Source organism: Xiphophorus maculatus, chromosome 11, assembly GCF_002775205.1.
Source record: "Xiphophorus maculatus strain JP 163 A chromosome 11, X_maculatus-5.0-male, whole genome shotgun sequence".
Lineage (NCBI taxonomy): Eukaryota > Metazoa > Chordata > Actinopteri > Cyprinodontiformes > Poeciliidae > Xiphophorus > Xiphophorus maculatus.
The window spans coordinates 3,836,502-3,854,196 of NC_036453.1; the positions used below are offsets into that span (position 1 = coordinate 3,836,502).

The 17,695-nt window shown below is 36.4% G+C and overlaps 2 protein-coding genes across 2 annotated transcripts; both read left to right on the forward strand.

Annotated features, from left to right (window-relative positions):
* The first annotated feature begins 42 nt into the window (after positions 1 to 42).
* On the forward strand, positions 43 to 7,018 carry LOC102217722 (F-box only protein 40-like). Its single transcript, XM_023341883.1, has 7 exons — positions 43 to 242; positions 385 to 433; positions 1,506 to 2,654; positions 3,497 to 3,783; positions 4,480 to 4,611; positions 5,208 to 5,493; positions 6,438 to 7,018. Exons 2-7 carry the CDS (start codon positions 431 to 433, stop codon positions 6,654 to 6,656), a joined length of 2,076 nt encoding a protein of 691 aa, XP_023197651.1. The 5' UTR covers positions 43 to 242; positions 385 to 430; the 3' UTR covers positions 6,657 to 7,018.
* Positions 7,019 to 7,126: 108 nt separating this feature from the next.
* Positions 7,127 to 17,089, forward strand: LOC102217975 (apoptosis-inducing factor 3-like). Its single transcript, XM_023341897.1, has 19 exons — positions 7,127 to 8,218; positions 8,347 to 8,434; positions 9,100 to 9,209; positions 9,321 to 9,430; positions 9,501 to 9,545; positions 9,641 to 9,722; positions 10,133 to 10,245; positions 10,333 to 10,419; positions 10,547 to 10,638; positions 12,237 to 12,367; positions 12,773 to 12,888; positions 12,965 to 13,036; positions 13,125 to 13,188; positions 13,652 to 13,728; positions 14,900 to 15,017; positions 15,988 to 16,086; positions 16,165 to 16,246; positions 16,329 to 16,433; positions 16,868 to 17,089. The coding sequence occupies exons 1-19, from the start codon at positions 8,200 to 8,202 to the stop codon at positions 16,899 to 16,901; spliced, it is 1,644 nt and encodes a 547-aa protein (XP_023197665.1). The 5' UTR covers positions 7,127 to 8,199; the 3' UTR covers positions 16,902 to 17,089.
* The last annotated feature ends 606 nt before the right edge of the window (positions 17,090 to 17,695 follow it).

A 17,695-nucleotide genomic window follows, 5' to 3' on the forward strand; every position in this document is an offset into this window, starting at 1 on the left:
ATAATATTTATAATGCAGCAGTAAAAGATTATAAATCTGAATATATTTCCTGATTTAAGAGGTCGAGAGGGCTTGTAACCTAAATATCGCTTCTGACCACCTGTGTAACATTTCTCAGTCAGGACTCTGCTCTATTTATAACAGCAACACACACACAAACACACACAAAAACACACACACACACATTTGCTCTTTAAAAGCATAAGCTGGGCTGCCTGTTTTCTTCTTAGTTCATTCAGTAGGTAGGCTAACAGCTTAATTTAATAATTTCCTTTAATTCTTTTGCTGCAGAAACATTATGTAAAATGATTTGTTCATATTTATTTTGTTATAAGACGGTTGTACTGAAAGACGGTGAGTAATGGAGTCTTCTTGTTTACACAGATCTACAGCTTCAGATACAGAAACCTGCAGACGCCACATTTTAAAGATGGTGAGTTAACGCTTAAATAATAACACTAATCTCTGACTTTGATTCCACTATAGCAGACATTTAAAAAAAACTTTTAATTTACTTAGCATGTTAATGAATTTTCCTTTAATTAAAAATAAAATCTGACTTTCTGAAGATACATACTAAAATAAATTAGAGTTTGAATGAATATTTTTAGAGAAAAGAAGCACATGGTCATCGTGTGCTTCTGTTTATTTTTAATGTCATATTCATTATTGACCTCACAATACAGAATTTTTTATGTTTTGTAAGTTTATTGCATCAGAAAATTTGGACTTTAAATGAACCTCATGCAAGATAAAAGTAGTTTTAAGGATTTATTTTGGGATTTTTGTGAGGACATGTGAAAAATAAACTTGGATCTCATTTTGAATCTGTAAAAATGTAAATATTATCTAAAACTTCAGGCTGGAAAAGTGAAGGCTGTGCAGATTTAACTAATTATTTGCAGCAGGCATGCATCAATACTGGATATTAATATTGCTCTTCTGACCAGTATTTACCAATATTGTATATACTTATTTCAAAACCTTAAAAAAATAACAACCATACCGCTGACTTTATAACTGTTTCTATGCTTCAGTTTTTTTTATTTTTATGCATTTTTTAGCTCATTCATTACTTATGTTCAGAACTTTGTTTCAGTTGTGGATGTTTTTAAATAAAGTAGATCTTCTACATTTTCTACATCATCAGATAGACCAAAATATAAAGTTAAGTGGACATTTTTGGTATTTTAAGGACAAAAATGACAATAATTCATTCAAGTAACAAAAAATAACAAAATGTGGCAATAGAAAATGTTTCCAAATCAGTTTCTTTCCATAGAAAAACGTATGAAACTTTAACAAAAACTGCAGGTGTGTGTCTGTGTCTGGTAAATTTTTGGTAAAAAAATTCAGTGGGTGGAGAATCCAGAAATTTTACTCAAGAGTAAGAGTAGAAATACTTCATAAAAAGTTACTCAAGTAAATGTAATTGAGTAAAGGTAACTAGTAACTCCTCTCTCTGCTGCTAACAGTCTGCTGTTCTTTGTGTTATTGTTTCTCAGAGTCACCGTTCTCGCGGCTCCAGGGTCCGGCAGCATCTCCACTGTGACTCCTGCTACAGCCGGCGCTGCAGGGCTCGGGTGGAGCCTTCTGCCAGCTGCGCTCTCGTTCCCTGCCGTCTGCTTTGCGGAGCGGTTTTCCACCTGTGCAAGGAGGAGGATCACCTGCTGCTGTGCCCCAATGTGAGGGTGCCGTGCCTCAACGCCGAGTACGGCTGCCCGGTCCAGCTGCCCCGCTCCTCGCGGGCAGCTCACCTGCAGGTGTGTCCGGCCAGCGTGGTTTGCTGCTCCATGGAGTGGAACCGCTGGCCTTCCAACATCGCCTGTTCTCAGCCGCACACCGAGCTGTTAGAAAACCTGCTCAGGGAACGAGAGAGGTTTGGATGTCTGGACCTGGCCATAGCTCTGCAAGACCAGGATGCTCTGTTTCACTCCATCAAGATGAAGAAACTGTTCCCGGAGCTGATCCAGACCGCAGAGGAGGAAGCGAGGGAAGAACGGAGGCAGGAGGAGGAGATGAAGAAGGAGAAGGAGAAGAAGAAACAGGCTCTCATGGAGAAGGAGGCAGCAGAAAGAGCAGCTGCAAAAGAAGCAAGGGACAAAATCTGGGAAGCAGTTAACATGATTAATGTGAATTTCCCTGATGAAAAACAAGATGAGGATGAAGAGGAATATGAAGAAAATCAGCCGATGTTGTCTCAAGCGGAGAGGGAGGCAATTGCCAGAGCATCAGAAGTGGATGCTGGTCTGCTGGAGAACTACAACGCCTGGGAGCGCATGTTCAGCATGGAGATGGGAGGCTGCAGGGAATCCGAGGGCACGGCTGCAGCAAGTAGAGGTCAGGCGAGAGGAAGAGGGAAAAGCCTTGGTTCACTGAAGGAGGAGGAGGCAACCTGTGCTGGTGCAGCAGCATCCACCAGCAGTGCATGTTCCTCCTCTCTTACTGGGAAACCCAAAAAGAAGAGCTTTGTGTACGGAAATCTAGAGCCGATGAAAATCATTACTGTGCGCACGTTTAAAATCCCAACCAGCTTCACAGCCAGGCAAAGCCGCATCCGTAACCCGGGTTTCTACAAGAGAGAAAACGTAGCAGTGGACACCAGCGACCTGGGTGTGGTGCCAGGTGACATGCCAGTGTGGGAGGAGGTTCAGGTGAGTTGACCTCCATGTCATCATCTGATAGGAAAGGTCTTTTAAAGGTGCAAAATGATTGCGAAAGCTCAAATGATTACAATCTGATACACTACACAACCACAAAATCTTGAAAAGTTTTTTTAAAATCTAGTTTCTAGTGAAAATATCTTAGTTCATTTGAGATAAGAGAAACAAACTTACAAGTAACTTGTCAGCAAGAAATATGAGCTTGTTTTAAGTAAATAATTTATTAACATTGATGAAAAAGTACTAGTTTCATCGGTTAGAAAAGAAAAGTTACTTCTGAGTTAGTTTGGTCTTATTTTAAGTGTACTATTTGCACTAGAAAGTAGAAAAAAATACTTGGTAAGATTTTGTGGTTTTGCCGTGTGGAAGATTGTAAACAACACACTAAAGCACTTTGCAGACATGTCCGTCTAAGCTAGCAGATGAAAGCTATAGCTAGGCTAATAGTTCGGCAGTAAGTACGTACTGTAAGTACTACATACTGTATTTATCTGAGTATTACACAGAGGTGGGTAGAGTACTAAAAAGTTCTGATCGAGTAATATTTGTAGTATACTTATATTGTTCATTATAAGTTAGTTCGCAATGAGGCTAGTTCTAAGCTTTGACTAGTTTATTGTTGTCATAGCAACTGCCTACTAAGTTCGCTGTCCGTTACAAAGTTCACGGAAGTGCGACGTCAGAACTTTGTATTCCAAACCCAGAATATTCTAGTTGTTCCACATATCGGGTTAAAAGCTAAGCGGTAAAGGGCCTTTCAGTCATTTCAAATTAAAGGCAGGTGTGGAAGACTTTTAAAAATGTTTATCTTTTGGGTTGGCCTTTCCTCGCAGGCCTCCCTGCTGTGCTCCCTGGAGAGGGAGCGGAGGGGTCACCTCATCGCTGAGAGCACGTCCTCGGACAGCCTGCTGATGGATGAAGGCACGCAGACCTACAGCTTCCTGTCCGCTCCTTTCCGCAGGTACACGTCGCTGGCTGACCTGACAGCTGGAAAACCGCTGGAGCTGCACCTGCAGCTGCAGGTGGAGAGCGTCACCAGCCGGCACAACAAGGCCAGCTCCGCCTTCACCTTCCTCTGCGGACACACCTTCCAGCGCACGGAATACGGAAAACACTTCAAGTGAGTCTTCTTCATCAGTTCATCATTTAAATATTTAATAATAAATCCTTCTCTTCCTAAAAAATAAAAAATACACGACTTTTCAGCAGATTTACCAGCACTTCTGCATAGTTTTAGAGCACCCAAAATTGCACTCTAGTAAGAGTAGAAGTACTTCAACATATTTTACTCAAGTAAAAGTAATAAGTAGCCATCCAAGTAATTACTCAAGAATAAAAAGCATTTGGTAAAAAGTCTACTCAACTACTGAGTAACTCATCTAATTATTAATCGTTTAATATTTAAAATGACTTAATCAGATGGACCAAAAATATTAAATGAAGTGCAAATTATGGTATTTTAATGATCAAAGGTCACAAAAAATAACATTTGTGAAAACACAACTTTCCAAATCAGTTTCTTTGAATTAAAAAAATCTTCTGAAACTTTAACAGAAACTGCAGATGTGCGTCTGAGTCTGGTGAATTTTAGTTAAAATATTTTATTTGTTTATTTAGTGGGTAGAGAATCCAGAAATTTTACTCAAGTAAGAGTAATACTTCAAAATAAAATTACTAAAGTAAAAATATAAAGTAAAGTAGCAAAAGTACATTTTCCCAAAAATGTTACTCAAGTAAATGTAATTATGTAACTAGTTACTACCCAACTCTGATGCGTTCTGTCTATTTGCCTTTGTTATGGACATGGCCGGTGCAGGAACATCCACAGCGACATTCAGATGTGTGTGAACGGCTGGTTTGAACAGCGGTGCCCCCTAGCGTACATGGGATGTACCTACAGCCAGAGGAGGTTTCGGCCTTCCACATTTGAAGCCACCGTCAACTTCAAGTGAGGAATAAAACATTTTAACAGAAACGTTTATGTCACATTATGATTATAGTAATGTGAACAGAGAGATAAAAATGGAAATTAACAAACTCAAACTGCATCACTTGATCACTCATGTCATTTGTGGTAGAAATCAGTTCCTGAGGTGAGAAAAATGAACATGACAGTGAACATAACTGTAGAAGTAAAGATACTAAAACACTGTAAAACAAAGCAACACTCCGAGGTTGGTTGTGATGCAGGAGTAACATTGTAGCATAATGTAAAGCTAAAAAAGTCACTCTTAAATAATACTGCCCCATTAAACATCTCATTATTTTAGCTCTGTTACTGTTGAAATAATTAGTTTTTCTTTGTTTTGGGCATTATTATTAATTAGGATTACAGTACCATTTGATAGAAACATTTTTAGTGAACAAGGTGTCTCCACCACAGATAAAAAAAAAAAATCTCACCTCAATCAAATTCCCCAAATTAATAATTTCAGGTTAAACGCTTGTTTCTAAAACATGCAGAATAATCATGAACCTATCATTTCTTCGTCCAGACTTCAACATGCAGATAAATATTAACCAAACTGTTTCATCTGCTTTCAGTAAGGAGCTGGGCTGCTTTGGCCTGCATCCGTCCAGCCCGTTTGCTCAGCCTACAGGTGGAGGTCACACCGAAGGAGGGGAGGACCGGCTGAGCTCGCTGCCCTATGAGGTGCTGTGCCACATGGCCAGCTTCCTGGACAGCCAGTCCCTGTCCCAGCTGGCCCTGGTGTCCCGCCTCATGAGGCAGGTCTGCTGCTCCCTGCTGCAGGAGAGAGGGATGGTGACACTCTGCTGGGAGAGGACGAGCTCCTCACATGGGAGAGCCAAGTGGAGGGTGACACACAGGGTGAGTTATAACCCAAACATCCAAAGAGTTAAAGAACAAACCCAGGAGGAAACTGTTCCTGTGGACACACAATCCCTCTGCCAGTGCTCCCAGTACTAACTAGACAAACCAATCAGAGCCAGGAGGCGGGACTTAGCTCTGCCTTCCTCTTTGCTCTCTGCTACGCTGCTGCTAGCATCGACTGTTGTGAATGCTAAAGCTAGTTAGCAAAGTCACCAATGGAGATGCTAACAAACCGTCACGACCAGAGGTGGGTAGAGTATCCAACAATTGTACTCAAGTAAGAGTAGCACTATTTAAACATATTTTTACTCAAGTAGAAGAAAAAAGTAGCCATCCAGGAAATTACTCAAGTAAAAGAGTAAAAAATTATTTGGTAAAACATCTAATCAAGTACAGAGAAACTGATTAAATTATCAATTATTTAACGTTTAAAAATTAATCATATGGACCAAAATGCAAAGTCAAGTGGAAATGTTGGTATTTTAATAACCAACATGACAATAATTTACATAAGCAACAGGCAAAAGTATTTTTTTTTCTAAATCAGTTTCTTCCAACAAAAAAACAAACTTATGAAACTTTAACAGAAACTGCAGGTGTGTGTCTGTGTCTGGTGAATTTTTGGTGAAAACATGTTTGTTTTTCATTCAGTGGGTAGAAAATCCAGAAATTTTACTCAAGAGTAGAAATACTTCATAATGAAATTACTCAAGTAAAAGTAAAAAGTACAGCATAGTAACAATACTCCTAAAAGTACATTTTTCAGAAAAGTTACTGAAGTAAATGTAATTGAATAAGTGTAACCTGTTAATATCCAACTCTTTCCTGTTGGGAATGCTAATGCTAAATAGCATAGCCACTGATAATAAATAAGTTTAGTGAAAATATTGAGCTTTGAAAATAGACTAAGAGACTGATAACTTTTACCTTCTGTCCTGCAGGTGTGGCAGTTTAGCTCCCTGTTCTCTCCTGTGGACACCTGGAGCTTCAGAGACGTCCCGTCCATCGCTGAGCATCTTAAAGTTTGTCCCTACAACGAGGTCGAGTCCAAGACTGAGAAAATTCGCTTGCCTCGTGTTCGAGAAGAAATTAAACCGAAGAAGAGCTGCAAAGGTCCCTCGCTGGTCACACTGTTCCAGGAGAAGAGGATCATGATGTAGGAGCTGCTGTTGGATCTCAGTTCAATTAAATTTAATCGTACTTTATTGATACCAAAGGGAAATGAAATAATGCATGTTTTCCATATCTGATAATTAGAAATGGAGCTTAAACTGGTACAGAATATAATTCTGATTTTAATGTGGGATAATAATGCAATGTCTTGATAGCACTTTAAGAGTTTAAAGAATTTGAAATAAAGTTTAAAATAAAACAAACTTTATTTTGAAATAAAACAACTCAAGGTTAAACATTTCTGCTGTTTTATTCAGATTTTTCACTTGCAGAGACAAATTGAATATTGAGATTCATTCTCATATTATATGTTCATTAATTTAATGGAAACAAAAATATGGAATCAAAATAAAAATTATATTGGAGCAGGTTTATAGAGTTTGACATTTTTTTAAATGTGGTAGAAAAAGCAAATAACCTAAAATCAAGCAAATAAAGTTATCCAATTATTTATTTTTTTTTTTTCAAAATGTAAATTCATTTTAAATCCAAAACATGAAAGAGATTTTTACGATGGCATGTCAGGGACATTGTAGATTAAAAAAACAAACAAAAAAAGGATAAGTCGAACATTTTCAGAAATGTTCTGAGTTTGAAAAGTTGAAAATTTGCTAGAAAAAATGTTGAAATTTTCAAGAAACAAAGTCAAAAACTTTCAATTTTTGGAATTTTTCTGAGTTTCAAAAGTTGAACATTTCCAAGTTTTTTGTAGAAAATTTCTGAAATTACTCTCAAAAGTTCTGACTTTTTCCCTTTTTTCTATCTACAGCGTTCCTAACACAACATTGTGGATTCTGCACGCTTGCTGTAGTTAAAAAGCATCTAGTTTTCAATTGAACTAAGTTATTGTCCATAATAAGAGGATTTGGGTCATTTTCTTTCAGAATGTTTGCTATATTTAGCCAAGTTTAATAAATGAAATCAAAGCTGATTTACAAATTACAAATTAAAAGTCTCCGTCTCCATCTATCGGCCAAATTTGCATCATTTTTTAACTGCAGCTGGGGATCATACAAAAATCAGTCCAAGGACCACAAATGGCCCCCGGGCCACACTTTTGCCACCCCTGCATTAGTATTTTAGTATTTAAACTTTGAATTGTGTCTGAATGACAGCAGCCACCTCTGGCTTTGTAAATGGTGCTTTGTCGACTGTCCATTCAGCAGTTCAGCTTCGTCAGCCGTTCTCTTTTCCTGCAGCGCTGCGAAAGAAAAGCGCTCGCTGTCTTTCTGTGAAATAATGAGGCTGAACATGACCAGCAATGCTAATGAAACTCTTCATTCACTACAGGTCACTTATTAGCACATTTTAGTGTTCTTATTAGATCAAAACGGTGCACTTTTGAAAGCTTCCAGGACTTGACAATGCATTTTAGAGATGGACTACTTGGAGTGGAAAAGAGCTGCCATCATTTATCTGCAAAGAGGAAAGCAAACTGACATTGGACACCATATTTAACAGCCCCCAGCTGAATTTTAATGTTTTAGGAGTGGATTTGTGTCTATGTGCCATTACCGTTGAATAAGTGACATGTCTGGGACCAAAGCACGTAAGTTGTTTATTCCTAATAATTATTACAATTGGGAGCATTTCATTCTGATGGTCTGAGACCTCTTTGTGTTTAAGATGTGGGATGTTTTGTAGCTTTAATAACTGATTTGATGATGGTTTGCTCAGCATGTGGTGAGTTTACAGACTCTGATTCTGACGACAAAGAGGAACAGACAGCGATGGTGTGTCTGGAGACAGACCTTCACGATGGACAGTAAGAAAAAAACGTTATGATCTGGAAATGTAAAAGTCTGGTTTAACGTGTAGCCCAGGGGTGTCCAAAATGCATTGGTGGACCTGGGGCTGATTTTGTGCGGCCCCCAGTTGCAATTCAAAAATTATACAAATTTGGCCGATAGACGGAGATGGAGACTTTTAATTTGTAATTTTCTTACAATGGAAAATGTAAAGTACAATTCAGTGTTTGCACTTCTATAGCCAAGCTTTAACAAAAGGTAAAACCATTTGCTGCACCCAAATCAGCTTTGATTTAATTTATTAAACTTGACTAAATATAGCAAACGTTTTGAAAGTGAGTTGGTAAACTCTGGGTTGAAGCTGCATGGGGCTTTAAATCTTGATGGTGGATTTTTATTTCTGTCAACAATTTAAGGATTTCTTTTAATGTTTTGAAAAGTGGACTTCCTACATACGGTGATACAATTATATAAAACACAAATCAAAAGTAAAATGGATGGCAGTGCCTTGACAGTGTCGAAGTTTTTAATCTGATTCGTGATTCTTTTGTTTGTCAAAAAACTTTTTAAGCATTACAGCAGTGGTTATGTGCTTTAAACATTGTTTTGTTACCTGCAATATAGTGTATTTGGATAATAAACAAAACTAACCACTTCTGTGTTTGTTCATGTGTGACGTGAGGATGATGGAAGTTGATATTGGTCGCCACAGTGTGCTATTGACGCGCTGCGATGGAAAATATAGCGCCATTTCAAACCAGTGTTCACACTATGGCGCTCCGCTTAGCAAAGGTAAGGAAGAAAACAACAAAAAAGCAGAAAAGATAAAGTCTCCAGTTAAAACGTTGCTTTCTGGTGTGTTTAATTTACCTTGCAGCCGTGATTTTTGTCGTTTCTGCTCAGGCGTTATTTCAGGACACAAAGTGCGCTGCCCGTGGCACGGCTCCTGTTTTAATGCTCTGACAGGAGACCTGGAGGAGTTTCCTGGGATCGACTCTCTACCTTGTCACAAGGTACAAACCGGCCGGTACATCCACATTTAGCTCAACATTTGCTGCTTATAATTTATTTTCTTCTTTTCAGGTCAAAATTCAAAACAGCAAAGTGTATGTGTCCATAAATAAAAAGGTTGGTGAGTTAATTAATTGTTAAAAATGAAATTAAAATTAAAATGGCATCTCTACCAATTGATGTGAAAAATAAACGTTTTGTGCCACATTCAGGACATCCGGCATCAGAAAAGGTTGCAGCGAATGGGAGCTGCAGTACCAGGAGTGAACCACACAGTTTTACTGCTGGGAGGAGGTTGGTGGCCATATTTAAAGTGCAAAGCTTAAAAAATAAATAACCAAATCCTGCTGACTCAGCAATGAACATAAAACATCTCAATGAAAGAAATAAATCCAGTCAGAAACTATCGCCATTGGGTTTGTTGTTTGGGTCTCATTTTGAGCCAAATTATTGACCCATAAATCTCAGCTAATTCTTTTTATGAAGTGATGAATAGAAGAAGTTTTTGATTTTGGCCTAATTTAGTTATTTATCAATGAATTGAAAGACAGTGACAGGGTCAAACATATTCATCCCTTTTCCGTTAAATAAAATCTAATTGTGTTAAATCAAGATGTGAATTGATTCTGCCTCTCAACACGGCACGGTTGTGTGTTGGTAAGATTCTTTCTGCCTGCGTGTGTGTAACGCGTGTTTCCTGTCAGGAGCTGCTTCGCTGATCTGTGCTGAGACGTTGCGGCAGGAAAACTTTGGCGGCAGAATCATCATGGCCTCCAGAGACGACCTCTTACCTTACGACAAAACCCGACTCAGCAAGGTCATATAAGCATTTGCATTGATCCTTTCTTTTCATTTTCAGGACGGAAAGCATAGCTAAATAAGTTTTTTATTGTGTATAATTCAGGTAATGAATGTGTTGAGTGACACTATTGTGCTGAGGAGGATGGAGTTTTTCCATCAGTACGACATTGAGGTTTGGCTCCGGAAAGAAGTGAGTACTTCTCCCCAAATGTACATTTTCCTCACAGTCTGGCAGCTAAAAAAGTTTAATTTATAATATGGCATAAAGAAACTGAGCCACATGACTTGGTAAAGTTTTCTTTTTCTGTTTTTTAAAGGCAGTATCGGTGGACACAGAGAAGAAGACGGTCACTTTTGATGATGGTTTAGTCCAGAGCTACGACCAGCTGCTTCTCTCTACTGGCTGCAGGTCAGGACAACTTTTACATTTTTAACAATAATCTACCATGAGGAATTTATTGTCATTTTTATTTATTTTATTACAAAGAAGCACAATTTCACTTCTATTTTCAAGTTTACAAGTAAAAAACCCCAGAAAACTTTAGATATTTCAGGAAAATTAAGTTAGTTATGCAACATTTCCAACCGAATGGAAACAAAACTAGATCTAAAAATATATTGTTGTTCATTTTAGTATCAATCTGCACTGGGAAAAATTTTTCCATGGAAAAATCTTTCATTTTCCTTTAGCTTCTCCATATTTCACAAAGACTAAAACATCAACATATTTAGTTAGGATTTTATGTGACAGATCAATATGGTGCACACAGACATAAAGTAGAGAATGGCCGTAAAGTAGAAGGAAAATATTCACAATTTTCCAAATTTTCATAAATAAAACCGGAAAAATGTGTCATACAAATGTGAATTTAATCTGATACTCCTAAATAAAATAAAAAAACAGCTCCACTAATTGTCTCCAGAGTTAATTTTCCTACTTTACTGTTAATAAATGTAAGTACTTGCATCAATTTTACAGCAGGGTTGTCCAAGGTGTGGCCCGCGGGCCATTTGTGGCCCTTGACCTCACTTTGTGCGACCCCAGCTGCAATTCAAAACTGATACAAATTTGGCCAGTAGATGCAGATGGAGACTTTTAATATGTATTTTTTTTACAATGGAAAATCTAAAGTACAACACAAAGGGTTTGTGTTTCTATAACCAAAAGATAAAACCATGTTTATCCAAAGACTTTTACTGTGAAGGCAACTCTGAGGCACCCAAATCAAACTCAAATCCAAAAGAAACTGAAAACTAGATGTTTTTCTTTAAAATCAGCAAACGTGCAAAAGAGGGAAAAAAGTCAGAAATTTTGAGAGTAATTTCAGAAATTTTCCACAAAAAACTTTTCAACTTTTGAAACTCTGAAAAATTTCAAAAGTCAAAAGTTTTAGACTTTTTTTTTTATTAAGCTAAAAATTTCAGATTTTTTTTTTTTTTTTTTAGCAATTTTTTAATTTTTCAAATTCAGAAATCTCCCAGAACATTGCTGAAAATGTACTAATTTTAAAAATCTGCTATGGCCCTGATACGCCATTGTAAAAATCCATTCAAGTTTTGGATCTACAATAATTTTTATTTTTTAGATTGGATTACTTAATTTGCTATATTTTAGGTTGTTGGGTTTTTTGGCTCATGATTACTTTCAATTCAACAATTTTGACCCAAATGACGAAAAGTTTGAACACCTCTGCTCTACACATTTCACATTTTGTTTACATTTTTAAGCATCTTGAGAACATAATGTGACATTTTAACAGTATTTGGAGTCTCATGAGTCTCAGTTGAGGCTGGGTGACTTGCAAACAATAACTACATATTTTAAAAAAAATCCCTGTCAGTGTTAGAATCAGTTGCCAACTGAGAGCTTAATTGTCCACTAAAACAAACACCAATATTTCTATTTTAACAAACAGGAGACTCTCAAACTGTAGACTTTAGCAGGAAAAGCGGCTGTTGTTAGCGTTATTGCATTATTATGAATCAGATTGTTTATTTTTCCGTTAGAGCGAAGGGTCTGGATGTGCCGGGGAGGAAGTTGGACAACATTAAGATGTTGGAGACTCCAGAAGACGCCCGACAAATCCACGCTGCCTCTCTAGGCTGCAACATCGTCCTTGTGGGAACTTCCTTTGTCGGTACTTTAGCTGCACTGTGCAAAAGTCTTAGCTAAAAACAGAGTTAAGAATATTGTGGTTTAAGTTAATATTGATGCATTATTTATTCTTAGCATCCCAGTTGTTCTGTGTTGCTATTTAAAATTTTTTGCTGTGCTTTATTTGTGCTCAATGACATTATAAGGAATTCTGATTCTAATAACATAGCTCTATGTGAAAAGCAGCGTTATTTCAAAAGTTGTGCCATTACTGCGCTAAAATAGGCTTTTAAGCACTCAATAATATTGATTTTGTGTTTATTTTTCATATTTTCCCCACAAAGGATAAGATTTTAAATAGGTTTTGATGTTTTTAAGACTTTATACTGCTCAGCAAATATTTTAGTATTGTGAATAAAAGCTGTTCTGTTGATGATCTCTGTTTCAGGAATGGAGGTGGCGTCGTACATGATAGACAAAGCGTCCAGCATCACGGTGGTGGGGAGCAGCGACATGCCGTACCAAAACACTCTGGGCCTCGAGGTCGGGAAAATCACCATGATGGTGAGGCCGCCCGAACTTCCTGGCATTTTATTTTTATTTATTTAGTTGTTTGCACTGAAACGCTGTTGTACTGCAGATGCTGTTGGAGAAAGGTGTGAGATTTTACATGAATGATCACGTGACAGAAATTAAAGGCGTTAATGGAAAGGTAAAGCCGGAAAACGTCTAGTTATTAACTTGTAGTAAGAAGATACATAAATAATTACGTTTCTTCATTTTGTCTTTCTTCCTTTAAGGTGAAAGAAGTCGTACTTAAAAGTGGTCATGTTATCCCAGCTGATGTTTTAATTGTGGGTATTGGTGAGTAAAATTATTGTAATACTGTACTTAAAAAAATATATTCATTATTTTTCTATATATATATATATAAAAGAAATATATAGGAACTGTAGACCTAGATTTTAAATAGGATTTTCTTTACTTGAACTTGGTTCTTAAAGTCTAAATATTGATATTTTAAAGCTAAGACAATAAAATATTACAAACATATATGATATATCTCACAGTCTGGACTAAGGTCTTGCAGGAATTCGTGTCCTTTTTATGAAACAGCAAATTTAGCAAAATTAAATCAACACTGTGCCGAGTCCATTTGGTCTTTTTCAGAAATGGTGTCAAAGTTATTGACTACATGAGTTGAGTAACACTTGAAATAGTTGTAACTCTTGTCTCTTGTTGAGTTATTTAAATTCTAAATTTCAGGTTCTGAAAGTATTCAGCATTAGCATTTTTAAAAAAAATCTCTTTTTCTGTTTTCCACCAGGCAGCATCCCAAACTCAGAGTTTCTGCAAGGCACTAAAATACAGAAGAACTCCAAAAATTATGTTGTTGTTGACAAGGTCAGCTTTTAATCTGTTGTCACAGTTGGTTAGTAACGAGTTCATTTTATCTGAGTAATGGTTTTTTTTAATGTACTTTTAGGAGTATTTTTACTACACTGTACTTTTTACTTTTGCTTGAGTAATTTTATTATGAAGTATCACTACTACTACTTGAGTATAATTTTTGAATTCTCTGCCCACTGACTGAAAAAACAAACAAAACAAAAATTCACACTTTTTTTTTTTAAGTTTTCAAAAAAGTTTCTTTTGCCTGATTTAAATTTATTTGCATTGTTAAATGATATTTTAAATTATTAAATAAATTATTAAATGTATTTATTTTGACCAGACAATAAAAAGCAGAAACAGAAAAAAATTAATAAGATGCCAGTTGACATGTAATTATGTTATTTATATGTATTATTTTCATTTTGATCTTTGAAATACCAAGATTTCCATATATTTTCATATTGTGGTTTGTCTGATGATGTAGTTTTTAAACATTAAATGTTACTTGAGTAGCATTTTTACAAAATAATTTTTACCCAAGTAATTTCTTGGACAGATACTTTGTACTCGAGATAACAAAGGTGGGTAGAGTAACCCAAAAATTGTACTAAAATAAAAGTATCACTACTTCAACATATTTTTACTCAAGTAAAAGCAAAAAGTAGCCACCAAAGAAATTACTCAAGAGTGAAAAAGTATTCGGTAAAAACTCTACTCAAGAACTAGTATTTGGTATTTTAATCCAAGTAGGTAACAAAAAAATAACAAAATCAGGCAACAGAACATTTTTCCAAATCAGTTTCTTTCAATATAAAACTTATAAACTTTAACAGAAACTGCAGGTGTGTGTCTGTGTCTGGTGAATTTAGGTTAAAATATGTTTGTTTTACTTTCAGTGGGTCGAGAGTCCAGAAAGTTTTACTCAAGAAAGAGTAGAGATACTTCATAATAAAATTACTCAAGTAAAAGTAAAAATACTAACTTCTTCTCTGTTAGTGGTGCTCCTCTTCTTGAGTAAAGTTTTTGGCTACTCTACCCAGATTTTAACACTTTATGTATCTTCATTTCTAACGCATCACCATTTTTTTTTTACATAATTTACTCTCTAAGTTCACTTCCTCAGTTATTGTAAACCGGATTTCCTCATTGACAGAGATAATTTTTTGTTTTTCTCCTACAGTACATGCGAACAAACGTCCCGGATGTTTTCTGTGCTGGTGACCTGGCCTCCTTTCCTCTGGTACTGGCTAAAAACCAGTTAGTCAACATCGGACACTGGCAGATGGCACAAGTACAAGGTAGCAACACCTTCTGCTTCACTGTGCTGAACATCCAGGGATAATATTCTGCAAACCGTTGCTGTAACAAATGGTTGATTTTACTTTTCATGTCAAACCACGTTGTCACCAACAAAGCAGTTTTATCCACACAAATTCAGATATTTTCTCTTTTTTGGATCAATCTCTGCAAAACTGGGAGGAAGGAAGGAAGGAAGGAATATGCTTTTCTGCAAAAATGTTTGAAACACTCAGACCAACTTTTGTGGCATCACACTCAAAATCACCTTTCCAGTTTATTCTCAAAATTGGGCTTCATTTACTTGAGTACCTTTTTTAAAAATGTAGTTTTTAGGAGTATTTTTACTTTGCTGTATTTTTTACTTTTACTTCAGTAATTTTATTATGAGGTATTTCTACTCTTATTTAAGTAAAACTTCTGGATTTTCTACCCACTGAATGAAAAACAAACATGTTTTAATCAAACATTTACCAGGCACAGACACACACCTGCAGTTTTTGTTAAAGTTTCTAAGTTTTTTATTGAAAGAAATTTTTACTGAAAGTTGGAATATTTTTTTATTTCTTGTTACTCATTTGAATATTTGGCCCTTAAAATACCAAAATCTCCACTTAACTTTAGATTTTTGTCTGTTGATGTTATAATTTTTAAATATTAAATGATTGATAATTTGGTCAGTACTTGTTTTAACAAATACTTTTTTACTCTTACTAGAGTAATTACTTTAACTTAAATAAAAAGACATTGAGTCATTGCTACGCTAACTTGAGTATAATTATTGGTTATTCTTCCCTTCTCTCTTTATCCTGAACTATTATAACGAATAATGTGGAGTGTATTTATTTTCAATAGTCCTGATTTTGACTCTTCAACAATAGCTCCTCCTGCTGTAATCTTGTTTTGTTTAATGTAGAATGTGTTAAAAATTATTTTCATGTTAACTGTTAAAGTTTTCTTTTTGTGCTTTAGGGAGGATAGCTGCTCTGAACATGCTAAAGAAAACAACTGAACTCACCTCAGTTCCTTATTACTGGACCATCCTACAAGGCAGAACCATCAGATATGCAGGTAAGCAAACAAACTCACTAAGGTTTCTTATTTTATCTGTAACTAGAAGAAGCTGCTGTCTGCTCTGGTCTTTTCCAGGTTATGGGGAGGGATACACTGAGATAGTAATGAAAGGAAACTATGAGTTTGAGGAGAGGAAGTTCCTGGCCTTGTATATCAAGTAAGTTGAGAGAGAGAAAATCTAATTGTAAAGAAAAGCATGCAGATTCAATAAATAGTTTGTATTTTTTTGTTTTCTTTAGGAATGATGAGGTCATAGCAGCGGTGGGCCTGGATTATGATCCTGTGGTGTCTGCTGTGGCCGAGAGGCTCCTATCAGGGAAAGTCATCACAAAGAAAGAGGCTCAGTACGCAAACTCCTCAGATTATTCATCCTTTTTTATTTTTTTTAATTTATTTTAAGGATGCAAGATAGATTGAAGGGATATTTCTTCACTTCAACCCCAAAATAGCAAAAAAAAAAACCCAATAATTTTACTGGATTCACCCTAAGGCAGTGGTATCAAAGTTATTTTCACTTTAGCCGGTTGTGCCTGAATGCCTGATGTTTTGACAGGCTTTGGGTTGTTTTGATGTCCATCATGGCGGAGTGGGCGGAGTTTCGAAGAGAGTGACGTCACGTGCAAAGGGTCAATAAGGGCTGATGTGACAAGATGGTTCCAACATATTTTGAAAAAAGAGAGCAGCAAAATGAAAATTTAGGTTTTTGTTTTGTTTTATTGTTGTTGTTTTTTTAATGAGTCAATTTTTTTTTTTTTTTTTTTTTACCATTTTTTGACAGGTCGGATGATCCCAGTTGGCTTCAGGTTTCCTGATCTGCATTAAAGCAGTCTGAAGATTAAAATATCAGAGGACTTCACACCTTCATGTTTCTGTGTTCTGGTGCTGGAAAACTATTCACAGCAGGGAGCCCAACACAACTGATACCTCAAATAGATGCAGCTTTAGGTCTTTTTTAGTCCAAAATGCTGTTTTTTTAACTTAATAAACTCTGTGTACAGGAGTGTCTGAGTGGGTGTCTTTTGATGTGATGTATATCATGTCTTACTATGTTTTTTATATAAAAATGCAGACTTTGGAACTGCTGCTGCAACATAAGCGGGCTTGGAGGTCGCGGGGGCTTTGGATGGACGGGATTAGCAGAACAGAGAGGAGGTGGTTAGCTCTTTGAAACAGAGATGCTGAAGCAGGCAACAATAACAAAGCATGACAGCAGGGGAAAAAACAGGCCTCCAGGAAGCTGCACACAAAGCCGTTGCGACCGACACTTCACCACAAAAATATAGTTCTTCTGTTTATTAGATCATCCCTGCAACTCTAGGAAATATTTTATTCTATTTTATAATAATCATACATACAGATTACAGCACACAGATTTTTGTCTTTGTGTTTATCATGATAAACTTTTGTTAGTTCAGGAAAACGTCTCTATTCTGACACCTGCTGTTCACTTGCGGTATTGATTCACCACCTGAAACATTGAAATAGATCCCAATAACACTGAGATGCCGTTTTTGTGTTACTTCTGAATAAGCAAGTAAAATAAAACGCTGTTTTATGTAAGATTATATAAATTCCACAAACTAATGGTTGTTGCTGCTGTGGGAAG

Coding starts and splice junctions, on each gene's coding strand:
- LOC102217722 (XM_023341883.1), top strand. Junction 3,784..4,479: donor GAATACGGAAAACACTTCAA/GTGAGTCTTCTT, acceptor TGGCCGGTGCAG/GAACATCCACAGCGACATTC. Junction 5,494..6,437: donor AGTGGAGGGTGACACACAGG/GTGAGTTATAAC, acceptor TCTGTCCTGCAG/GTGTGGCAGTTTAGCTCCCT.
- LOC102217975 (XM_023341897.1), top strand. Junction 9,723..10,132: donor AGTTTTACTGCTGGGAGGAG/GTTGGTGGCCAT, acceptor GTTTCCTGTCAG/GAGCTGCTTCGCTGATCTGT. Junction 10,246..10,332: donor ACAAAACCCGACTCAGCAAG/GTCATATAAGCA, acceptor TGTATAATTCAG/GTAATGAATGTGTTGAGTGA.